The sequence below is a fragment of the Melopsittacus undulatus genome, chromosome 10 (genome assembly GCF_012275295.1).
Source record: "Melopsittacus undulatus isolate bMelUnd1 chromosome 10, bMelUnd1.mat.Z, whole genome shotgun sequence".
Lineage (NCBI taxonomy): Eukaryota > Metazoa > Chordata > Aves > Psittaciformes > Psittaculidae > Melopsittacus > Melopsittacus undulatus.
In genome coordinates this window covers 19,589,008-19,614,529 of record NC_047536.1, presented here as the reverse complement: position 1 = coordinate 19,614,529, position 25,522 = coordinate 19,589,008, and the positions used below count along the sequence as shown (strand labels likewise).

The 25,522-nt window shown below is 48.8% G+C and overlaps 1 protein-coding gene across 2 annotated transcripts; it reads left to right on the top strand.

Annotated features, from left to right (window-relative positions):
• The first annotated feature begins 233 nt into the window (after window positions 1-233).
• MYBL2 (MYB proto-oncogene like 2) lies at window positions 234-15,803 on the top strand. Of its 2 annotated transcripts, none has more exons than XM_031047660.2 (14): window positions 234-331; window positions 963-1,056; window positions 2,205-2,276; window positions 2,643-2,735; window positions 4,789-5,009; window positions 5,169-5,217; window positions 6,084-6,353; window positions 7,565-7,948; window positions 10,116-10,255; window positions 11,231-11,330; window positions 11,954-12,067; window positions 12,620-12,736; window positions 13,156-13,302; window positions 15,067-15,803. In XM_031047660.2, exons 1-14 carry the CDS (start codon window positions 318-320, stop codon window positions 15,190-15,192), a joined length of 1,941 nt encoding a protein of 646 aa, XP_030903520.2. In that variant the 5' UTR covers window positions 234-317; the 3' UTR covers window positions 15,193-15,803. The 2 variants fall into 2 exon arrangements, with proteins under 2 accessions (XP_030903520.2, XP_005147561.2); XM_005147504.3 differs by having other exon boundaries at window positions 5,169-5,325.
• Window positions 15,804-25,522: the final 9,719 nt, after the last annotated feature.

Below are 25,522 nucleotides of genomic sequence, written 5' to 3'. Positions count from 1 at the left end.
TCCCTTTGCACCCCAAACCGCATTCCCGGAGGCCTGCTGAGGATATTGTCGGAGGGGAGGGGGGGGGGGGGTACGGAATCCTGCCCTGCGCCCAGGGCTGCCTGCTGGAAGAGGCACTGGGATGTTCGGAGACGGGACGGACGGGCTCTAGGACTGCCGGGAGCTCCTCGGGACGGGGTGGGCAGGCGCTCTTCCGGGCGCGCGTCTTTGTGCGGGCGGGCTGTGGCAGTACACATGCGCGGCCCGGCCCCGCGCGGCGGGGGACGCCGTTGGCGCGAGATAGGAAAGCGCCGTCGTCGCCGCCGCCCGGTCCCGCCATGTCGCGCCGCGGGTGAGTGCCGCTGTCCCGGAACCCAGCCTGCCGCCTCCTGCCCCGCTCCGAGCAGCCATCCGCCCCGGGAGGGCCGTTCCCGCTCTCCGGCGGGCTGCGGAAGGGCCGCGGCCTCGCACCCCGGCCTCCGTGTTCTTCAGGCCCCGCTCTAAAGGCTCTGCTTGGCTCTATCTGTGAGCGGGATGTGGGCCTGGCGTTAACTCCCCGGGAGCAGGGCAGCGGTAGGGCACGTCTGAGCCGCTACTGCAGGCAATGGGCAGAGCTGGAGGGAGGGGTGGTGTGTGCACTGCTCCTATCCATTTTCTTTAGTCCAGCAGGCCGGGAGGTCGGTGAGCTGTAAGGAGGGGAAATGGTGCCAGTCCCTAGCCTTTCCAGAGAGGCAGAAGGGGAAGGAAATCAAGATAAATGTGCCTTCCCCTGCTCCCAGCAGCATAAAAATTGCTGGTTTGCACTGAGAGTCCAAAGCTGAGGGAGTGCTTTAAACTTGGGGTGTCAATGTGAGGTTTTCGGGGCACAGTGCTGGAATAGAATAGAACCAAGGCTCTGCTTTTGGGAAGTGCATGTTGCTTTTGGAGCTCTGCTGTCTTTTTACTAGAGGTGATAATTATAATTCTCATTTATTTATCTCTAGTGAGGACCAGGATGAGCTGCATTACCAGGACACTGACCAGGATGTACCAGAGCAGCGGGATGGCAGGTGCAAAGTCAAGTGGACACAAGAAGAGGTGAATGGCACTAGCTTGGCACTAGAGGCTTGGCACTAGCTGAGAGCAGGTACCTTGAGGTAGGCCTCTGGCATGGCATCTGGGGCTTGGGTGCCTCCACCCCAGTCCTCACCTGCCAGCCATGACGCCACCTCCTGGTGTCTTGCTACTGGAGAAGACCTTTTGTCTGTTCTGCTGGTGTGAGCCGAGGTCTTGATGAGGTCAGGGGACTCGGGGGGGGTCTGAAGTGTAGCCTGGAGAACAAGAGCAGCACCAACCTCTTTAGCTTAAGCTTGTGAGCCCTGAGGAAAGGAGCTGGTGCCTGCAGCACTCTGGTCAGCAGAGAGGTTCCAGAGGATGGCTGAGACCTCCAGCAAGCTGAGTGTGAAAATGTTCTCCTTTTTTTTCTAGCAAAAGAAGGGGGTGTTGAGACTACTGGGATCATGGCGTAGGCATCCTGGCTGAGAGACTGAAATTAGTTGGAATATGTTATCTTCTGGCCTCCCAGATCCTCCATGTTTGTTCTATGTGAAAACTGAAAGATGTCCTGTTTCCTCTGGGGTATGAACACCAGCTAAGGTGGTCTTATGCAGGGATCAAAGCCTTGGGCTCGTGTGGGACAGGGAGTAATTTAATGCTTCTGTTTGTCCAGCTGGAGCACACAGGCAAGGCTTTTTGTGAGCTGTACCCCACACCTGGACTATTAACTAGGTTTGTAAGAGAAATGCTGTGGAGCCTCATAGTGCTGAAAGACAGTAAACCACTGGACTGGTGCTGGTACACTTAAACCATTTAGCTGTCTTGGGCATTCAAGAGCAGTGGCTGAGCTGGGAAATAGATTGTCTGGTCAGGGTTGTACTGGGGCTGGATAAGAGGTAGTCTTGGCCACAGGATTTGGACCAGACTGTACTGGAACAGAGTTGAGCTTGTTTTACTCCCTGTATGAGCTCACCCTAGTACAGAGTCCAGAAACAGACAGTGTATTCCAGTTGGGTTCCATGTACTGGAGCACTGCTAAAGGATGGTGCGAGCTATCTTTGTCATCCGAATGCAGAATGCCAGAAAAATCCCTTCTTGACAGTTTAAAAGATCTAGCTCATTCTCGATGCTGTCAGCCTAGGGGTGCCTCCGGTGGGTGTTGCCTTAGTGGATGTCTTTGTTCTTTGCAGGATGAGCAACTGAAGATGTTAGTAAGACATTATGGGCAGAATGACTGGAAGTTCCTGGCCAGTCACTTTCCTGTAAGTGACCCCTTTCTCAGATGGGAATGTCAGTATTTGCATGTTGTTTCTTGTGCTCATTGCTGGTTCTCTGTGTCTGTGGAGCACCTTACACAGTGGAACTCTGCTCTGTGACTGAAGCCCCAGGCTGTGAATTGGTGCCCCTGCAGAGCAGGGAGGCATCTTTCTTGTAAAGAGGCCTTTCAAAGGCAAGTTTGTTTGAGGTGGGGTGAGAAATTGACGCTTCTGTGCCCTAGTCATAGTATGTGTTCTCCATGTGCTTCTGCAGGCTTCCTGTGGGCCAGTCTGTGTGTGTAGTCTGTAAGTGCTATAGGTGTTGTTGGAGCCTCCAGTCAAACACGTGGCTATTCTTGTGTCTTTTCCTAGAACCGCAGTGATCAGCAATGTCAGTACCGGTGGTTGCGAGTGTTGAATCCAGACTTGGTTAAGGGCCCTTGGACCAAAGAGGAGGACCAAAAGGTAGGTCAGGGCTGAGAGGATTTAAGTGTTGGACTGTGACTGTCTGGGAAGAGGAAGAAGGTGAAAGACCCTTGGGTCTTTTAGTAAACTGTACATAGTTTTTTCCAAAGGTGGATAATGGTTAAAGTGGCAGTCTGACTTGTTCTGGGCAGCCTAATGCAACCATGGCTGCAGTGTGCAAGAGCAGGTCTAGACCTCTTCAGCTAAGCATCATTCCCTTTCACACACGGTGCTGGTACAGTAGGCTACCAAGTGAGGGAGCAGAAAAGGGAATTCATCTGTCTGCTGGCAGATGTCCACTGGCCGTGTTGGATCTAAGAGAAAAGAAAACTGTTATTTCCCGTGCCTGCTAGGTGAACTGATTTCTGTGAGCCTCTTTCTCTGCTGATTCCAGAATGAACTGAGAAGGGGCCAGCTCAGGCTCATCTTGATGGACTTAAGAGAAACTGGAATGAATTCTAACTTCTACCAAGTTTTTTTGCTGCTAAATGTCCTACTTTGGCAGATTCTCTGTAACACTTCTGCTCCCCTCTTTCTTTCCCTTTTGATCCCATTACAGGCTGTTGCAGTCCTCCTTGCCTCTCATGTGTTTTATGTTAAGCACACCATAGAGAAGCTTCTCATTATGTCCTTCTGCCTTCCTACAACAGAGCTGTCGCTGCCTGCTTTGCTCTTCCCTTTGCATGTCTTGACTCTGCCACCCATCCTGGCCAGGCCAGGCTTCAACTTTCCCTTGACTCAGCATATTGCTTTGCCCTGCAAGCACTCCAGCTCCTTTGCCTGTGCCTCAGTTTGGTGTCTTTGGTCCATCTTTCTGTGCTTGATAATCAAGAGTCTGAAGTAGGAACATTTGTTATGAGCTAAAAGCTCTGTGGTATCACCTATCTACCAGCACCTTTCAGTTGAGCACAGCTGGCCAGAGTACAAATGCTCTTTGAGAGTTTTTCAGCCTCTTCTCTAAGATTTGGGGAAACCTTATAACAGTCCTTCAGTGCCCAAAGGGCCCACAGGACATCTGGAAAGGGATTTTTGACAAGGGGTGGTAATGACAGGACAAGGGGGAATGGCTTCAAACTGACAGAGGGGAGATTTAGATTAGACATTAAGAAGATCTTCTCTGTGAATGTGGTAAGACAGTGGCATAGGTTGCCTGAAGAACCTGTGGCTGCCCCATCCCTGGCAGTGTTTAAGGCCAGGTTGGACACACAGGCTTGGGGCAACCTGCTCTAGTGGAAGGTGTTGGAACTGAATGCACCATGTAAGTACTGGACCGTGGCAGGCATTGGAATTGGATGAGCTTTAAGGTCCCTTCCAACCCAAACCATTCTATAGTTCTATGATTTTTGTGGGCAGAACACTACAGGCAGTAAATTGTTTCATCCTGACTGTGCTGTGGACATATTGCAGGGGCTCAGAACAGATTCCGTGCTCAGAAGCATTTGCACTTGAGCCTCAAGCAGAAGTGATGAAGTGTATGGCTCTTATGTGAATGTGGCTTGTTTATGCTTTGGAGTTCTTACTGTGCATCCTGATGCTAGCAGGGCATGGAGCTGGAGCCCTGGCATGTCCTTGCTGTAGCACACTATTAGAGAGAGGCTGCACCCAGTGGGCAGACCAGTGCAGAGCTGGTGGGGGACTGTTTTCATGTGGCCTTGTCCTTGGAAAGAGGGAAGGCAGAGGAGCCTTGGAGCATGTGGGACTTGGCCCTCACTCAGAAATGGGCTTGTGTTTCTCCATCTGGGGCCCTCTGCCCCTAGTGCCCCATCTGCACCCCAGCTTCTGTGGGCAGTCCTCTGCCTTCACACATGCCATGTGGCAAAATGTCTGCATGGAAACAGCCTCTCTTAGAAATCTGGCTGAACCGTTGCTCTCTCAAGTGTTGGTACATCTGATTGTCAGTGCTGGTTCCCTGCAGCTTTTTCTCCGAAGGGGCCTTTCTCTTGAGTGGCTCTACCTGATCCCAAGAGAGGTGAAGAGCAAAGCTTGAAGATGGCTGTATTGAAGTTCCCTTCCTTTGTTCTATTTCCTTATTTTCCTCCTGCTCTCTTCAAAGGTAATTGAGCTGGTTAAAAAGTACGGCACCAAACAATGGACCCTGATAGCCAAGCACCTGAAAGGGCGGTTAGGCAAGCAGTGCCGGGAACGGTGGCATAACCACCTAAACCCTGAGGTGAAGAAGTCCTCGTGGACAGAGGAGGAGGATCGCATCATTTTTGAGGCCCACAAGGTGCTGGGGAATCGTTGGGCGGAGATTGCCAAGCTGCTGCCTGGGAGGTAGGACTTCTTTGCTCACTGGTGCCTTCACAGCTGGGTGGCCTGTGGAAATCCATGTGTTGAGCTCAAGGATGGTGCTGGAGAGCATGTAGGAGCTATTAGATGTGCTTTAAAGTTGCTGTAAATGGTGACTTCTTTTTCCTTCTGATCTCTTGGCAGGACTGACAATGCTGTGAAGAATCACTGGAACTCCACCATCAAGCGAAAGGTAGACACAGGAGGCTTCCTCAATGAAACTAAGGAGTCCAGGTCACTCTACTTACTTGTGGAGGTGGATGAGAAGGAGAGCCAAAGTCAGACAAAATCTGGGAGCCAGGTACTGCACCAGCACATTTGCAGCATGCACCTGGGCCAGTCCCCTGTTCTGCCAGGTCAGAGCTGTTTATCCACCCTCCTGCATCTCACATTGCCTTTGGCACAGCCTGGTGTCTTCAGAAAGAGTCTGTGCCTTCTCCCAGCCTTTTCCAAGAGACTGGCTCTTGGGAGATCTCTCCCTCTAGGAGCCAGAGGTGTAATGTGAGCCTGAGTGTGTTATCCAGGCGGAGAACAGCAGTGTGCTAGTGCTGGTATCTTGCCAACTCCAGTATCAGATCTATCTCAGAGACAGATTATTTTTGTTTTGGCCATGTAGTGCTGTCGCTGGTGGAAGGAGGCTGCTCCAGACAATGGGGGAGGTATGATGAAGAGTTGTTTTTTTCCTTTCTGATAAGAAAAATGAAGCAGGGAAAGTACACCTTTTTCATGAAGGAAAAATGTAGTTTTCCGAGGCAGGCTCTTGGGAATTAGGAAGTGCAGAATTAGTGCTGCCTGCTTAGCCTATGTTTAACTTTCTCCTGGGATACTGTTAAGTAAAACCTTTAATTAAACATGTTTATCCTTTATGGACTTCTGTTTGAATGGTGTGTGGGACAGAGCAGTGAGGAAGAATAGGAATGGGAAACAAACTGAATGGCTGGTGGGAAAGCAGGTGGAGCAGAATGTGTCCAGGGATGTCCAGGAATGCTCTTTGTCTCTAGGATACTTATTCCCTTAGTTTGTACTAAAGGTTGGACTTCCTTTGTTGTATGTGCAAAGAGCATCCTGCCCAAATGGCCTGTCAATATCTCTGAAATAAAGGAAGAGGACGCCAGTGATGATGAAGTGGCAGGTGTACAGGAGCTGCACTCAGAGCTGCCAGCCACGGAACTGGCAGAGCATAATGCTGAAGGGACTCCAGATGATGTGGTACCTGAGGATACCTCTTCGCTTGTCACATCACCATACAAATGGGTTGTTGAAGCTGCCAACTATTTGTACCCAGCATCTGGACCAGCCTTCAGTGAAGCTCTGGACATGATTGAATCTGTAAGTAACAATCAGTGCTTTTCCAGGCAATGTTGAGAGACTGAATCTCATCCTTTCCCCTTGCTCACGACTAGGCATCCTGAGGAGGACTGGGTCTGTCACTGGCTTGTGGCCTTCCCACTGTGTGCTGTGAAACCTGTCTCTTTGCTAGGGCTAGATTAGGCCTTGCCAACTCTGTGAATATTGCTCTGGACTTGCAAATTCTCCTAGGTTGATGTCCTTGTGCGTGGGCTCTGCTGGTGTCAGAGGCTGTAGATGCTCGTAAACCTGATCTCAACCCTCCTTTATCAGGCAGTGTCACCAGCTCTCCCTTTCCTAAGGGTTCAGGCCTGTGCTTCTTGACTTTCCTTTTCCTCCTATTATGGGATGAGATAGAACAGGACAGACGGGGAGTAGGCCAGGCCCACTTGTAGTGTGCAGGACAGACTCCTTCACACTGGGATGATGACACGGTTTGATTTCAATGGATGTGGCTTTACTGAAACTAGTAATTTTGGGCCAGTCAGGCAGTGCTGGAGGTCCCTAGGGTGACAGGTATGCCAGTTCAGGAGGCTGTCTTTGCTGCCCTCAGAGGGAAGATGTCTTTGAAGCACCCAGCCTGCCTGAGGAGCTTATGAGCTGATTATCTCTGAAAGATCCACTTTGCATTTGTACAGGAGGACAGAGTCCTTTCCCAAGGCTTAATGGCCCATCTGGGGGTCCTTAAGGGCCTGCTTGAATGGTACTTTGGCTGTTGGTAGGGTTGAGCTTTGAAGCAGATGATCTCTAAACTGGTCTGGTTATTTTTAGTCTGCTTTCAGCTGAGCCCTGTGTCCAGCTGTGCTGATGTGCCAAAGACTATGGTTTGGTGTTAGGTGACAGTCACTTCATTCAGCCCCTGTCCCCAGAGCTATTCCCAGCTTCTTTGTCCCCTCTGTGTGTGGGAGCAGCTCTTTGTGCAGCTGTGCTATGAACTGAACTGGGAAACCAACCTTCTGTAAATAGAAGAAATCTGCCCTATGCACAGGCAACAGCTTTCAGTTGCGTCAGTTCCCTGCTCATGTTCTCAGCTGTGCTGGCAGTAGAGAGGAGGGCTTGAGCTTTCCACTAGCCAGGCTTATTGCGAAAGCTGGTGCAATCTCGCATCACTCCCCCCACCTCACTTATTTCACCTCCCAGTTCACATCTGCTTTCCTTCCTGGGCTGCTTCTGATGGTTTCCCTTGTGAGCAGGACCCAGATGGGTGGTGTGATCTGACCCAGTTTGACCTGCCTGAGGAGCCCTCTGCCAGCAGCAGCAGCAACAGCAGCCCGGTGAGGCAAACCCCCAGCAAACCAGCATCGTCCCTGCCCAATGTGACCGAATACCGCCTGGATGGCCACACCATCTCTGATCTCAGCAAGAGCAGCAAAGGAGAGCTCATCCCCATCTCGCCACATGCAGAGATGAGCTTTGGCACACCACCCTCGGTGCTGAAGAGACAGAAGAAGAGGAAGATCACGCTCTCCCCAGTCACAGAGAACGTCACCAGCACCAGCCTTTCCTTCATTGATTCCTGCAACAGTATGACGCCAAAGAGCACCCCTGTCAAGACACTGCCCTTCTCTCCATCTCAGGTATGGAGCAATGGCAGAGCCCAGTCCAGCCGCTCCTCTGCATGGGCTTGGTTGTGAGCTAATAAGCATGTTGATGCTCTATCTACTAGCCTTAATACTACATGTTCCCAGCAGCTCTGTCAGTTTCGTGCTTCTCCTCCCTTGAACTGAGCCAGTGCCAGTGTGCAGCGTATGTCTCTTTGCTAAAACAAGATGTAGAGCCTGCGTACTGGCACTGCTTGTCTTAAGTGCTGCCCTTCCTGTGGAGCAGCAGCTTCTGCCTGCCTCTGGGAGTGCTTGCAGCATCAGGAAGTCTCAGCCACCCTGAGTGGTGGGCAGGGCATGTGCTCACTATGATAAAGAAGCACCACTGTGCAGATGTACATGCCCGCCCACTGCGGGATTGCTTCTGTCCCAGGGCTGCTTTTGTCCCAGGGCATTGCTGCTAGCTGTGGGTAGTAGAGTGGCAACAGTGACAAGTGGCTTTCCCTGTTTGGTTCCAGTTAAGTCACACAGGCAGACTCAGCACCATGTGCCTTGTGCAGATCTTTTGATTGCTGTGGTCAGGAAAATGCTCCTGGTCTTGTGTTCACTGCAAAAGGGACTCTGTTCACCACGTTTGTGGACACTGTAGGAGTCATGACAAAGGCTGAAAGATCAGTCACGGAATCAGCCAGGTTGAAAAAGACCTTCAGGATCACTGCGTCCAACCGTTCTCCCAGCATACATCATCTCTGAGCACTGTGGTGTTCAAACCCACTAGTGTTTCACATATTGATATAGTGGAGTTCTGTCTATAGAATAGAATAAAGGCTGTTGTGCTCTCCAGCACGGTTCCCACAGCTGCTCTGTTGTTCAGACCCTGCCTAGCTGTGCCTTTATTTCTGCCATTTCTGCAGCCCAGGGCAGTACAGGGAAAAGTACTACAGGGAGTTCTGATACCTGTGTTGAGGGTGAGGCCCCCTGCAGTCTGGTGTCCAGCTCTGCGGCCCCCCCCAACAGGAGAGGCATGTGGAGCTGGCTGGAGCAGCTCTGCTCTGGAGCCAGGCTGAGAGAGCTGGGCTGGGGCAGCCTGGACAAGAGAAGGCTCCTGAAGGGGAGACCTTAGAGCAGCTCCAGTGCCTAAAGGGGCTGCAGGAAACCTGGAGAGGGGCTTGGGACAAGGGCCTGTAGGGACAGGCCAAGGGGAATGGCTTGAACCTGCCAGAACGGGAGACTGAGATGAGCTCTTAGGCAGAAGCTCTTCCCTGTGAAGGTGCTGAGGCGCTTGCACAGGGTGCCCAGAGCAGCTGTGGCTGCCCCATCCCTGGCAGTGTTCAAGGCCAGGTTGGACACAGGGGCTTGGAGCAAGCTGCTCTAGTGGAAGGTGTCCCTGCCTGTGGCAGGGGTTAGAGCTGGATGAGTTTTAAGGTTCCTTCCAACCTAAATGAGTCTGAGATACTATGACCTCAAATGCAAAGCCAGCAAGAACTGAGATACCATAGCAGGACCTGAAATGTGCAGCTCTGTAGAGTGTGAAAGGCCTCGAGTGAAACTGAGAAGGCAAACAGCATGTCCTGCCTCATAGGCTGAGCTTCTGCCATCAATGAATGTAACACAGAGCTCTTCTCTCCTGATGGGTTCTTGGGTATAAGCCTCATCCCTTATGGGAGTAAAATTGTCACTTTTTAGCTTTCATGAAGTAAAATCCCAGCTGAGATGAGATAGTTTGTAGTTTTCTCACAGTTCAGGCTGAAGATGGCTCAATGCAAAATCTGTTATCTTGAATGCTGTTTTATGTCCACACTTGTGTCTTCCTTCACATTTATCAGCCTGAGCCAGAATAGACCTTTGGTGGGCTGGGTTTACTCCTCCTTTACCATTTTCCTTGGCCTTATCTGGACTAGTGTAAGGAGAGACTTCTCTTCCACTTTATAGATGCTTGTAGTAGTGTCAGTTCATCTCTTATGGGAAGTAAATAACCTTTAGAGGTGTGAGGCACCTTCTGGCAACTTTCACATGTGTATCCATGCACAGGACTGTGAAAGTCATCAAGGTTTATACTGGGACTGATCAGTCTTGTGCTACTCAGTGTAGGAGGATTGTCCGTATTTCAGGTTTTCCCCCTGTATTTAAGAAAAAGTAATGACTGGTGATACTATGCTGAAATGCTTAAGACTGTCTTCTCTTTCTTTCCTGTGCTTTGCAGTTCTTAAACTTTTGGACCAAACAGGATACACTTGAACTGGAGAACCCATCTCTGACTTCCACACCTGTGTGTAGCCAGAAGGTGATTGTCACCACTCCTCTGCACAGGGACAAGACCCCTCTGCTCCAGAAGAACTCAGCGTAAGTCCTTTCCTCCTCCGCTCCCGAGCATTGTCCTTTTCCACAGAGGAGTTTGGTCCAGTTCAAGCAGACTTGTACTGGCACAGCTGAGAGAGGGCCAGGGGACTTCCTTAAAGCAGCATTTCCCCCAAAGACTGCTCTTCTCTGAGCTGCAGGGATCGAGTGTCCAGGCTGATTGGAGCAATAGCCCAGTAACCATCATTGTGCTTGGCTGCTGGGTGGATTGTTGCCTTCTGTGTTGCCTTTGTTTGCGTAATGCTGCTGTGCTGTGAGCCCTGCTTCCTTCTGTGTGTGCCAGCAGGGAAGGGATTTGATTTCTTTAACAAGAGCTGTTAAGATCCATCCCTTGAGCTCTGTACCCTCTGATTTGCCTGACCTGAGGGGCACTCTAGGTCGATGGTTACCCAGGGCACTGTACCAGGTGGGTGAGAAGGGATGGTCTGCACAGGTGGTGCTTTGCTGGTGGACTGAAGCAGCAGTGTTAGGGGGTTCTGGGTGTGTTAGCAAAACCGCTCTGCTGTTGGCATGGCCCAGAGCAGCTTCTCCACCCAGGTGATGTGAGCTGGCTGGGCTGCTCTCAGTGCATTTACACCCAGGAATTCTGCTCTTCCAGCTCTGTCACAAGCCCAGGCTGTGCCTGAGCAGATCCACCAGCAGAAGCAGTGCAAAATAAGGCTGGGCTACTGAGCTGTGTGTTGCCTGTGTCAGGGTGTTTACTGATTTCTGACAAGTGTGCTTCATAGCTGGTAGGATGGAGCAGTAGAGCTGACATGTCTGGAGGATTATTTTCCCTGCTAAAAGCTCCTATTTTGCCCTGTTTGCACCCTAGGGACAGTCCAGGCAGCAGAGGATGGCTTCTGCTGCTCCTTCCACATGAAACTCTGCAGGTGGCTCATATTATGCAGGGCTTGGAAGGACGGATTTATTTTGTGTGGGTTACAGCAAATCTGATCCTTTGTTTTTTTCTGCTTCCAGGTTTGTCACACCAGATCAGAAGTATGTGGTGGACAACACACCTCACACCCCCACACCTTTCAAAAATGCCCTGGAGAAATATGGACCAATCAGGCCTCTGGTAATTATTGGGCAGGTCTGCCACTTGCTGATGGCAGAAGCAGAATGAATACAAAGGGGATACGGGGTCGATTGCAGCAGAGCTGGGAGCTTGCTATTAACTGCTGAACAGAGCAGTTTTGTAGTGGCAGGCTGAGGTAGGAGGGATGATGGGGACCTTGTCATGGTGAACGTGTCATGGTAAGTAGCCACAGGACTTTCAGCTCCTCCATAAACCAGCTAAAAATGCCAAAACCTGCCCTTGAATCAGGCTGCAGTGCTTGACTACTGATGAGCTTAAGGGAAATCAAGGAAACAATCTACCTAGGCATCCCAGAGGAACTGGGTCTCCTAATGTGGGTGTTGTAGGGATGGCAGTTTCCAGCATCTCAGGCCTTTTGTGCACACTGGTCTCTTGGTGGCGCTTTGGGGTTCAGCTGAGAAGAGCCTCTCATGCTTGGAGAGCCTGTAAATCTGTCAGGCTAGCAGAAATCTCGTTGTTCCAGCTGGGGAGTAAATAAGTTGTGTTTGTCCTCCCACTGTGTGCTCCTGTCACCCTATTATACCTTGAGGGAAATACCTGTGGGTCTGCCCAGCATACAGATTTTGACTGTCTTATGTTCTCTCTCTGCCTTTTCACACCAGCCCCAGACTCCTCACTTGGAAGAAGACTTGAAAGAGGTGCTCCGAAGTGAAGCTGGCATCGAACTTATCATAGAGGATGATGTGAAGCCTGAGAAACAGAGGAGGAAACAAGGAGTGAGCTGGTTTTACATCGAGTACCTGTGGCTGAGCTGCTCTGTGCTGTTTAGGGGTGTCTTGCTGGCTTTGTTCAGACTGCTGTTGATGCCCAAACTTTTTGGCCTGTGGCTGCTGTCTTTTAATCAGCAAGAGGTGCTTGAGGCTAAGGCCTGCTTAAAATCCTGCCAGCTTTGTTCTTGTTTACGCTGAGCTTGGGGCATGCTAGGAGAGACCCATGTCCCTAACCCATAGGAGACACCACAGCACACTTAGAGCATCTGTGAAAAGTTGGCTTGCAGAAGGCTGTGGGCATGTATGCAGTGTCTTTTGGTTCAGTTCTGATGGCCTTTCTTTCCTACTGGAAGAGGCTTCCTCTTATAAATCAGTGTCTCTTGGTGCCAGGAGGCACTCTGGAAGTTGCTGTGCCATGTGGTGGGAAGATGTTAGAGCAGTGCAGATCTGGGCTGACATGAGCTTGGTGTGCACCCTGGGCTGTGAAGATGGCAGCTCACAGGTTGATTCATGCTGACATTTGCTTCACGCTGACACTTGCTTCACTGTGCCCCCCAGTTGCGCAGGAGTCCCATCAAGAAGGTCCGGAAATCTCTGGCGCTAGATATTGTGGATGAAGATATGACACAAAATACACCTGCCCTCCCCAAGACTGTCTGCTTCAAAAGAGCTCAGGTGAGGGGTGCTGTGCTCAGAGCAGGGGCAGAGTAAGCTTCTGCTCCAAAGAATCACAGAATCCCAGACTGGTTTGAGGTGGAAGGGACCCTAAAGCTAAAGGGACCCTCCAGTTCCAACCCCTGCCACGGGCAGGAACACCTTCCACTAGAGCAGCTTGCTCCAAGCCCCTGTGTCCAACATGGCCTTGAACACTGCCAGGGATGGGGCAGCCACAGCTTCTCTGGGCACCCTGTGCCAGTGCCTCAGCACCCTCACAGTGAAACCCTGTGCAAGGGAGTGATGGGAGTTTTGCCACCTAGAGCTGCCTTTGAGCAGCCCATGTGAATGTGGATGAAGGGCTGGAGTTGTTAGCTGGTCTTCTGGCCAGGCCATATAGCAGCACTGTTCAGACAAATTAACTTCTTTCCTTTTTGCAGCCTGTGAATTTCTTGGCAAGGTCCCTAAACCTTTCCTCCTCGAGCAGGAAGAACGACAGTGGTTTGCTCAACAGAGCCTTTGTGCAAGTGCAGCCAGAGAAAATGTCCTGCAGGAAAATGCCCAGCCATTTCAGACCACCAGCACCGGTAAGCCCTGCAACTATTCCTCCCTCAGTCAGAGGTGAGCTGCTAGGGCAACCCTTGTTCCCCCTCCTCAGGAGGAGGAGCAAGGGGTTGAAGCTCCAGAATGTGTTTCTCACCCCTGTAATTTTTAGGGTGTTTCTAGGTTGCAGTGCTGCATACTATAGGCAGCAGAAGTTGGCTTTATCCTGCCGTTTACTTGAACCGGTGATGAGTACAGTGTGCCACCTTGTGGCTTATGCTGGCATTGGTAGTGTTACTGCTGCCGTGTTCCACACAGTTTTATCTGGGTTGAGCTAGACTCACCGCAACCTATAAATGCCCTCTGGGGCATAAACAGTTTCTCGTGCTCTCCTTACAATCTTTGCCACTTGAAGTATTTTCAGGTAGGGTGCATAAGTGTGTGTGGGGTATCCTTGCTTTGCTAGCCAGTGTAGAAGGGGATTTGGACCATGATCGTGCTGGTGTTTGCTTGGGCCAAGTCATCAAGGCTCTCTTGTAGCTTGAATGAGGGTGGAAATATGTGCTCTGCTTGGGGTGTGTGTGTGTGTGTGTGTGTTTGTGAAACTGTAACTAGGGACTAGAGTGGGCGGTTTTCACATCCCAGGAAGATCTAATGTAGTGTTGTCTTCACTGAAAAACATTGGCTCAGTCCTAATGAAACACTGCAGTAAGGGGGTTGCATCTGTCCCTGGATTTGAGCTGTTGTGAAAGCTCTTTCTTCTGACAAATAAGTACTCCTCAGCCAGAGTAAATCCTTCCCCTTCTCAAACCCTACTTAAACACTTCCATGTCTTCTCCTGTCCTGTGTAGGGTCATTGCTCTCAGAGCTAATATATCTGCATAAATAAAGCTTTGGGTCTGACTTGATGGTGACAGTAAGGCAGTTTGTGTGGTTACAGTACAGATATGCAGTGAAACTCCATTGCCCAAGAGCAGCAGAGCTGTCTATGGTATTGCAGGGCTCTTGAGTTTTATTGTACCGGACTGGTGTTGCCAGCAGTGGCATTTTTTTATTTATTAAGCTTATCTAGCCCTGGCTGAACCCAAAGCCATGCTGTTGGCTGCGCAGGCTGTTCTTACTGCAAGCGCTGAAGCTCAAACTCTGGTACCTTGCAGTGCATGTCAGTGAGTATTTCCAGATGAGGACCTTGTGGCTCTTGGCTGCATTTATCAGATACTTTGCAGGTTTTTCCTGGAGTGCAAAACCGTGTCATGGGTGCCCTTTCTGCATGCAGTGACTGAAGCACACCTGGGTTTTCAGATGTTCCTTTGTGCTGAAACTGAAGGCACTAAACTGCAGTTAAGGATGGTCTTTGACTAATCTAGACCTGGGCTGACCATGTCCTGTAGGAATTTAACTGGTTAGGAATAACCCCCAAAGTTGTTATTGGATTCCTTATATCCCTCTGGAATCTCTTCCATACAAGGAGCATTAGCTAGGTTGTGCTTTGTGGGTTTTGTCTCAAGTCAGGTAGGGACAAGCCCCAAAAGGGCACGAGACTTGTTCTGAAATGGAGCATTTTGCTGGGAAGCTCCTGAATGTAACCTTCCTTTGCTTGAAATCACCACCTCAGCTGAGATCAGGAACTGGCAGTGTGCAAGTTCCTCCTGGTTGAAAGATGGGTGTTCCTAAGGCAAATATTTTATTTCTCTTGCATAGCAGATAATAGTTTATTTATCTTTGCAGTCTTTAAAGAAAGGAAGTTGACATAATGTTTGTCCTCTCCCCTCACTGTGTTGTACACTTGCTTTCTTTTCTCTCTGTAGATGACCAGGGCTTGGAAAGTGGTAGCCTGTGGTGGAACCAGAGACCAACTCTTCATGCAGGAGAAAGCTCGACAGTTTTTGGGCATGTTGAAACAGACTCACACATCAAGGACCTTAATCTTATAATGAAGGATTGTTTTACTTTTTTTATTTTATTTTTTTTTTCTATAAGTGGAGGAGGAACCATGGGGAAAAGCTCTCCTGTGCCAGGCCTTAGTGTGGGGTGGATTTTTTCCTTTCTGTTCCCAGGTAGCTCTATATTATAATAAATTGGGCTAACTGCTGGCTGATGTGTGGAATGCAAGTTTGGGGAGCAAGGAGGCAGGGTTGGAGAGCAAACCACAAGACCTCTGTCTGCAAGACCTCGGCAGAAGCAGCAGCAGACAACGGCGTTCCACCTCAGAGCAGTGTGTGCAGCAGGCAGTGGAGGCCGGCCTGGCCTCACCTCTCAGCCTGCCTGGATCTCGTGCCAGTACCTTGGGAATGGCTTCTGTGAAGGTTCCTGCATGTCTGGTGTCTCCTGACTTTCCCTAGGAGATGGAGTGGTCCCCCTTCCCTCTGGGAGGAGGGGGAGGGTGTTGTGTGCTTGTGGAAGATGTGCTTTGGGGTGACCTGTATTGGGAGGTGGCCCCTTGCTTTCTGTGGGGCTGTTATGTCCTAGCATGCTGCAGAATGGGAGTATCAGTTGCTTCTCCTCAGAGCTGTGCTCCCTCTTCAAATAAATGATGGTGCTGACATCACCCTGTCACTCAGACTCTGACTCTACCAGGGCCCTGGAGTGCTCGGAGGAAGAGGCAGTGTTGTGCTGGGTGGTGCTGAGATGCAGCAGAGCACTGTTCTACAGGTGCAATCACTTGCCTGGCATGTTGCTGAATTTGTGTTAGCCTCTTTGTATAGGGAAAAAGGGATGGTTCCCCCCAGCCTTAGTGGATTAATCATCTGTTTAGAAATTGTTTGGTTATTTTATGGGGAGCTGCCACTGTGTTTGAGCTTAGTGTGGCTGAGATTTCTGCACAGCTACAGGAGTGGATGGAGGCTGCAGAGACCGAGAGGCTGGAAAGAACACTGAATATGGGATGTAGCAGAACCTCTTCTGTTACCCTTACTTTGGAAGTCAGAACTGCATTCATGTACTGTTCCAGAGTTGCAGCTGTAGTGCGGTGTCCTCTTTTGACAAAGCCAAGGATGAAAAGGGGTGATTGTAGCAATATGTTGAACATCTGCAATTGGAAAGGTGCTGGGGAAACTGACTCTCTGATGAGATGCTTCAGGTTGTTGGACCTGACAGCGTGTGCTTGCAGCCCAGAACCCCCCTGTGTGCTGCTCCTGCATCCCTGGAGCATGAGCAGCAGGCCGAGGAAGAGGATTCTGCCACTCTGCTGCACTCTGGGGAGATGACATCCTCCCCCGCCCCCACAGTCCTGATCCAGCTCTGGGGCAACAGCACAAGAGGGCTATGAAAATGTTGGAGGGAGTCTGGAGGACGCCATGGAGATGCTGCGAGGGCTGAAGCAGCTCTGCTCTGGAGCCAGGCTGAGCTGGGCTGGGGCAGCCTGGACAAGAGAAAGCTCCTGAAGGGGAGACCTGAGAGCAGCTCCAGTGCCTAAAGGAGCTACAAGAAATCTGGAGAGGGGCATGGGACAAGGGCCTGTAGGGACAGGCCAAGGGGAATGGCTTGAACCTGCCAGAACAGGGGAGACTGAGATGAGCTCTTAGGCAGAAGCTCTTCCCTGGGAGGATGCTGAGGCACTGGCACAGGGTGCCCAGAGAAGCTGTGGCTGCCCCATCTCTGGCAGTGTTCAAGGCCAGGTTGGACACAGGGGCTTGGAGCAAGCTGCTCTAGTGGAAGGTGTCCCTGCCCGTGGCAGGGGTTGGAACTGGATGAGCTTTAAGGTCCCTTCCAACCAAACCAATTCTGCAATCAGCACAGAACAGGTCTCCACGTGAGCTGTGTTTGCAGCTGGGCTGTGCTATGCTGTTGTTTGAAAGCAGGCATGGCAAGTCTGCTGCTGGTGGGGGTGCCTGTTCAAGGTTTTTACTGGGGCTGCTGTCCCCAGTCCTTTTGAGGGTGGGAAAAGAACAGGGCTATATGAACATAACTTCAAGTTGTGGCTTATGTTGGATGTCGAGTAAAACAAATCCTTGCTAAGAAACTTGTCAATGAACTTGTGATCCTGGGAAATGAGGAAGTTTTGGAAGCCCAGCTAATTTTAAATTTCTACAAACTTAGGGCCATGGCAAATCCATGAACTAATTTACATTTCTGTTTCTTGGTGCTGTAATGTTTGCTTTGGGAAAAGGTCTGGTACCAGTGGGCTGAAAGCCTGGCTTCAGCAGCTCCCATCTGGTTATTTTAGGAGAAATCATCATAAAATCATGCCCTGTTTGAGCTTTAGCAGGCTGGGCCATTCTTGCCCTGGGTGACTTTACAAAACTAAGCCCAGAATTGCATCTTCTGCCTGGAGCTTACAGGAGCTGGGAGCCCTGAGCAGGCCAGGTCTGCTGGAGAAGTTGATGTGTGAGACCAGCACAGATGTTTGGAAGCTGCCCCTAAAGGGTTGAGTCTGGGAAGCATTAACTGCTGCTCTAATGGTGTAAACACAGCGCTCACTGTCCTGTGGTGCAGAGCATTTCTTGAAGATTTAGGGGCAGCCAAATACCAAGGAAACTGAACAAGCCCTAGCAGAGTTAATGAGTAAAAGGACAATTAGCTTATAATTGGAAATGGAGCTCCTGGTGTTGGAGTTACCAGCCCAGCCTGGCTGTCCTGGGACTCATGAATAATAGGCACCACAAGGTGGGGAAAAGCCCCACTTCATTTTCATGTTCATTTGAATTCTCTGCTTTGTTTCCATATAAGTGTCTCAGAGGCCAAACTTCCTGCTGGCTGTAGAGCCCATGGTCTGGAGCTGGAGACCCCAGGAGGGAGTTTTGCTGGAGCCTCCTCTCCATATGGATCTCCATGTCCCTGGCTGTGCCCTGGCTGTGGTCCCTTTGAAGCTTCTGCAGTAGCAGCCGTCTTGAGCTGTACAACTTTTGTTCAGAAGGAGAAATCTGGAAAATTAACGGACATGGATTCAAGAATCCCAAGACCGAATGCCACTTGGGAGAGGAACCCCCTCCCAATGCCGTGGGTTCCTGAGAAGCTGCAGAAACTCTGGGTTGTTGTTCTATTTTACACTTTATTTGCTTCCATTCCCTTGCATTCCTCCAACAGAGGTGTTCCCTTGCCTGAATCGAGACAGGGAAAAGGATTGATTTTATTTATTTTATTATGTTTAATCAGGCATGAAAGTGGAACAACAGACCTGGAGCTCCTGGGTCATGTCAGTGCCCCAGCCGCTGGCAAGGATGTTGATCCCTGGGGTCCTTCTCACATTATTGATCTGTGATGCCAAATCAATATTTGTGATTGCTCTGACGCAGGTGCAGGAGCTTGCATTTGGCTTGGTTGGACTTCATGAGGTTGGCATTGGCCACCTCTCAGGAGTGTCAGGGTCCCTCTGGATGGCATTCCTTCTCTCCAGCGTATCGACTGAACCACACAGCTTGGTGTTGCTAGAAGCTCTCCCTGCCCCTATTTTTTTTTACCCACTCGTTTTTTCTCTACCCACCACGTCTTTTGATGATCTCTGTCAATCCCGTAGTCCTTACTTCTCTCTGCCTTGCTCCCTCCCACTGTTTGCCTCTTCCTCTTTCCCTGCTGTGTCTTTCTCCATCTCTGTGCAGATCCCTACCCTTTTATTCTTCTCATGTCCTTTCCCTTTTTCTTGTCTTTCTTTCTTTCTCTGGCCCATTCCCTGTCCCATCGTTTCTTGCTCAGCCTCTCTGTCCAGCTGGCTGTGCCTTCTTTCCCTCTGGCTCTGGAATTTTTCTTTCTCCCACTCTTGACCTGATGCCCAGCAGTTGGTTTTGTCCTCCAGTGCTGCCTTGCTCTCTCTTGCTTCTCTCTCTGTCATTCTGGCCTGCTCTCCCCATTTTTTTCATTCTTTCATCTTGAGCCTGAAGCCCATCAGGATTTTCTGTTTCATTACTTTGTCTTGCATTCTGTCCCTGCTCTTTTCTCTCTTTCCCTTAGTTCTGCTGCCTTTCTCTTCTTTCCCTTCTTTCTCCACCTCTGCCCTGCTCCATCCCTCTGATTTTCTCTCTGTTTCTGTCCTGCTCCCTGTCTTTGCCCTGTCTCCCCATTTTTCTGTCATACTTCCTCTTAGGGCTCCTCACCACCACTACCCTGTCCTGCTCTCTGTTGCTCCTATTTCTCAGTCGCAGCACAGTGTGGTTTTTTCCTTCCATCTCTCTGTCCTCCTGCCCAGCCCTGGCTTTCTTACCTCCAGTTCTGTCCTGCGGCCCATCTCTTATTTTTGCCTGTCTTTGCCTTTGTCCTGCCTTCCTGTCCCATTTTCCCTCTCTCTCACCTGTCCTGCTGCCTTTGCTTTTCTAGGAGAATTGGTGTCCTGCTCCCTTTCCTCATCTTTCCCTCTCTGTCCCCTGCCCAGGGGTGGCATTGGGATCTGGAGGGTTGCCTGGGACCTGCTGTGAATTGCAGTGAATGTGAAATTGAACGTGCCTGAGCTTGAACGAAATCGGACTGATTGCATCTGGTTTTCTTCCTGTCTTCAATTCCAACTGACTTTGCTGGTGCTGATGATCATGAGACCCTGAGCTGCAAGTATACTGACGGCATCACTCGCTTTGGTAATGGGGCAAGTGGTCTGTGATGAGGATGTGTACTTGCGTGCTGGTGCTTTCGTGAACGTTCTCTGGTCTTGCCATGGGCTAAAGCTCGGAGGATGTGACAGAATGAAAACCATCTTTGTAGGGGACCCCAAACATCAAAGGTGTGGATGTGCTGGTGATATCCCACCAGCCTGGAGATGTGGGGGACTTTCAGTGAGAGCCCAGTAAGGATCCCGTTTTATGCTCCGGTAGAGGCTTTTTTTGCACACTGTCCCAGGAGGCATATTAGCTATGGGTGCTTCTTTGAGATCTCAGAAAAGACACTGCATGATGCAGAGACCATGGTGGCATTGCTTGTTTAAGGAGTTCGGTGTTACCTTTTGCCCCTTGCCTTCCGGTCCCACAGTACAATGTGCCCTTTCATGCCAGTGCAACTACCTGGAGCAGCACAGTGAGCAGTGAATGTCTTAATCAGGGTGTTAACACATTCCCATTGCCCTCTGTGGGCTTTTCTGTGGCTCAGGGTGTAAGTGGAGGAGGTTTGTAGTTGCACAGTTTTCTAAAACCTGGATCGGGGTAGTGAGCTGCCTTAGAGCATTTGCAACATGCACTGAAAATAGGTGGCTAGGTGCACAGGTCAGAAGTTCTTGGGCTTGTTGCTGAAGCCTCTGTCTCCTTAAATCATGCATCTAAGGATGCAGTTGATTTTTCTGGGGAGAAGCCAGAGGGTTCCCTTGTGCACGTGGATGCTTTTGTTAACTGTGTTTTTCTGCTTTAGGCCTCATCACGCAGCCAGATGTTTGGCTGCATGTAGCCTTCTGACCAGCAGTGGCAACTCAAGAAACCCTGATGTCTATCAGCAGCACTGGTGAGCAGCTGGGAATTTGTGTGTGTGTCCTGCAGCCTGCTGAGCCCCAGCACTGGTAACTGGCTACCCTCGACTTCCCCCTGCTGTCTCCAGTTCACCACAGAATGGCTTGCCCAGTCCCCATAGCCAACCTGACCCACATCCCACAGCAGTCCTATTCAAGTTATGTTTTCAGTGAGAGTCCTTCCTTAGTGATCATTTCCTGAGAGGACAGTGTGATGATGGAGGTAAAGTTTCCCCCCATGAACAGAAGGCTTTTGTGGACCTTGACAGGGGCAATGCCTTGGAGGACGCCTTCAGAATGGGGAGAGGAGTAAGAGTCTAAAAATTCTTGAGCTGGCATGTGCTATTCAAGGAGAGAGGCTAGGACACAAAATAGAGAAATTTGAGAGTAATCCTCTGTTCATGGCCATGAGTTGTACCAGTGAAACTGGGGCATCCTGAATGTGGTTTTACAGAATCATGGAGTTGTTAGGGTTGGAAGTGAAGTCTGGAGATTTTCCAGTTGAACCCCTTGCCAAGGCAGGGCCACCCAGAGCAAGTTACACAGGAATGTGTCTGGGTGGTTTTGGAATGTCTCCACAGAGGGGGACTCCTCAGCGCCCCTGTGCAGCCTGTTTCTGTGTTCTGACACCCTCAGTGTAAAGAAGTTCTTCCTCATGTTGAGATGAAACTTGTGCTTTAGTTCATGGGCATTGCTCCTCGTCCTGTCACTGGGTAGCACTGAAAAGAGTCTGGCACCATCCTCTTGGCACCTGTCTTTCAGATATTTCTGTGCATTAATGACAATCCCTTCTCAGTCTCCTCTTCTCTAGACTAAACAGGCTGTGATTCTTACACATGATTCTTACACCTTTCAAGTCTTCAGTGGTTTGACCAACGCCTACTCAACACACACATATACTGCTGTTTTGCAAAGCAGCTCTAATTGTGTGGCGTTGTTATCCATCTGCTTCTTTCTTGAGCAAGATATCCCTGCAACTGGTCTTGCTGCCATACCTTATCTCTGCTGCAAGGTGAGGGGAGAGTTTCAGTGGGATGTGGGAGGGGCTGGGCTGCTGCTCTGTTCTGGGTAGTGCAGAGGTATCCTTTCTTCTTCAGAGCTGGGGCTGTTCTTCCCCTTGCAGTGAGCTGGTGTTCTTTAGTTGTGCTGACTGAACCACAGCTATGCAGTTTACAGTGTCAACTGTATAGACCTGAAGAAAGTTCGTACAGCTTCATACTCTAAAGACCAATTGCTACAATAGTTAGGGAAAGAGATTTTCCTGACAGTCCCTCCTTTTCTTTTAATCATCAGGGTCACACTGTACTGTTCACTGTTCAAGGCCTAAGTTGAGTTCATAAGGTCACACAACAGTGAGAAGAGACATACATCGTCAGAAAGCAGAACAAGAGAGGGAGTATGACAACTCAGGTCCTTTTAGTTCACAGTCTTCTACCTTTGTCTGGGAGTCAGGAAGTTTGTCACCAAATAGATTTAGTGGAAATCCCTGCCTTACTTCATGTAAGGTGCCCTGATTCCTAAAAACTCATTGGTAATCGTTAAAAGAATTCCTGTTGGAGGGGTTAAAGCTACCAGCAAAACACGTTATGTAAGTGTCCACACAGCATTGCATTCTTTGCTGTTGGTTTCAGTGTGTGAACTGTTTCAGCGCATATGAGGCATTCAGATTGTATCTTTCTTGCTAAAGCTTCTGTTAATTTTTGTAGTCACTGGGTGGATTTTCATGTATCGGTCCCGAAGCAGACTTACGTTTTTAGGCCTGCTGGGATATGGGGTTCAAACTGCAACAATGGAAACTTTTAAAATGATTCCATGGAGTTGGTTCTTGGGGTTAATTTTTCTGAGAGCCAAGTTGTAGATCCTGTTTTGTCTGCATGAAGAGATTCCTTGTTATATGTGTTTGCTTTTATGGCTTTTATAGCGAAGACAGTTCTGCAGTGTAGTGTAAACTTAAAATTTGCTCCTGTCTCAGAAGAGTCTGATTCTTAGTGTTTGACTTTTTCTTGCATTTGGGGGAGAGGGACAGGATATGTCAGGTATTCTTATGCCCCAAATGCGTGGGGCTTGCATACTGGCTATGATGCTTGCCAGCTGGCAAACCATGCAAACAAGAAGTTCCATTCAAAAGTGATTCCTATTAGTTTCCTAAATTCAGTGTCTGTTTTGGGCAAGAGGAAAAGAACAGTGTCATAAAGTGTATTGCCTCTTGTGCAAGTGCAGTGAAAGAATAGTTAATCCTTTTCAAACCTGAAACTCAGTAAGCAACTTAGCACATTACCAAAAGTTGGTGGCTATCCTCCTGATGCTGTTTTACCTGTATGTGGGGCTAAGGAAAGAATGGCACTGATCTTCTAGCATCGAAAATTTATCAATAATCAGCTTTCTATTCCTGCAGCTGGAAACATTGCAGAAACAGGGGGTAGAGTGCTTAATGTTTGGTCAGTGAGTATGTGGAATCGCAGTAAGTTTTCAGATGGAATAAGTATTTCTTAAAATACTGCAGCATTATCGTAAAACAAATTCTGGCAATTAAGACTTTTTTTTTTTTTTGTCCCAGGGCTCCTCAGTCACGCAAAATCCCAGGAGCAGCTTCTTTCAGGTGACATTTCTACTACTAGTTTTAGTCAGTACAGTGTATGTAACATGGCTAATATTTTGGCACTTTCACGGCTAAGTATGGTAGATACCTGAACACAGTACTGGGGCTTCCACAAGGAAACACTGTTCTAAAGACTAAGATGCTGACAGTTTTGTTATTTCTTTGTCAGATGACTGACTTTTTTTTTTTCACTGAAGTAAACTTGGCCTTTGAGGTGTTGGGACTATCACTGTTCTGCCATAGAAACTAAAGTACTGTATGTGACACCTGTTTGTAATACTAGGGATGTACAGATTGCCTGAAGTTACCTTAATAGTTTGAGGGTTGATTATTTAAGAACACGAAACTGTAGTACAGACTTGATATATTTGATACTTAGGTGGCAGAGAAAATATCTGAGGGCTTTCTATTGCACAGTTGTGTTCTGTATCTGTAAGTCTGACTTACGACAAAGTAGAAATGGGATTTTGGAGGTTTTCTTAGTTGTGCTGAATGACCAAGAGATAACAGTTTGTGTATACAAATAAATGTCCATATTCAGTAGACTATCAGAACGTAATGTTTTGATGTTCGGGTTTTATAATTGATTTTCGGTGCTTTCTGTTGGGTACAAGTGCTTTATTTTAAGTTCTGATCACCTTTCTGCCTCCTCCTAGAAGTCGAACTGAGCCAGTGAGCAGAACATCAGAAGCAGTACGTTAAAACCCAATCTCACCCTTTTTTTCTACACGCTGCACTGAATTCTGAACAATGTAGCCTTGTATTAATTTTCCAAACATTAACTTCATCTGTCTCCCAGTAAAACATAGTACAGATTGTAATTCAAATGTACTGTTTCATCATAGTGAAAACTGAGTCACGCCATCAATTTGCCCAGTTCTGATGTGAATGTTGGGATTTATGCCTAGTAATGCATGGTATTTCCTGCTGCATATGCTAGAATATGTCCTGTGTGACTTTGTGTTGTGCAGATAGTGCCCGATCATCTTTAGTTCATGGTGGTTCCAGATGTGCACAATTGAAGTTGGTGCCATGTTCGAGATCTGTCTGCCTATAGTTAGTAATGTGAATTTGTACAGCTGTTTCTGTGCTTTTTGTAAAAGCTGCACGTCACTAGTAGCTGTCTGCAAACACTGTGGCCCATTCCTGACTAGTGGCCTGAGGACTTCCTTGTGGCAGCTACACGCATAAGCAGCTGTTTCTCTTGAGGTGAAATACAGAGGTTACATGGCAATGCTGAAAAGCCCCTCAAAGTTCAAGGGAAAGCCGGGATTATAAATGTAATGTTTTCTTTTTTCTAAGCCACAGAAATGAAATAAGTCCATAGATCTTTTAATCTGTAAATTTACATGCATATTTTTGTGTATTTCAATATTACTGGAAATGTTTCTGTTTTAACTCTTTTTAATGACAGCTGGCATTTTCAGTATTTTGCATGAAACCAAGACGTTTCTGTTGATCCCATCTATTGAATATTTGTGTGTTTTACTGACACAAGTCTCTGGCTGAGTGTTTGTCGTGGTTTAAACCAAGTCCCCCAACTCCCTGAGAGTTAGGAAGGAAAATCCAAAGAATGTAGCCCTCACAGATTGAGATAAGAACGGTTTAATAGCTAAGGCATAACACAATAATAATGATACAGCCAATAAAAAGCGAAAAGAATACAACACCCCACCAGCCACCGATCCATAACTCACTCCACCCTGCCCGGCCAAGCACCGCACGCTCCCTCCTCCATTTTCCTCCAGAACTCTCCCCCTCCTGCTCTCTCTCTCTCCCGGTATGCATCCTGGGCATCACGTGCTATGGTATGGAATACCTCATCGGCTAGCCTGGGTCAGGTGTCCTGTCTCTCCTCCCTTCTGGCCTCCCCTCCTCCCTGGCAGAACACGTGCCTTGAACAAAAGGCACTTGAACAAAAACAAAGGCCTTGAACATAAACACCCCCAAAACATGCTCACTATCAAGCAACTGTTCCCAGCCCAGAAGTCAAAACACAGCACTGCACCAGCTACAAGAAGGAGAAAAATGACTGCCACGGCTGAACCCATGACATACTTGTAAGAAATATAGTTATGATTCGTGCCAACAGCTTAGAAACCCTTGTAGCCATTGCGCTCGATATGAGGAAAAGACAGTAGAATAAACATTTTATTTTGTATATTTAGAGCTATCACGGTGTAGAATGTAGGACGATATCTAAATATAATCCATCTGTAACCAATATTAACTTGCCTATAACCATTGCACTTGATATAAAAAAAAAATGGAAGAAGAAATAATGGAATAATCCTTTTTTTTTCATGAG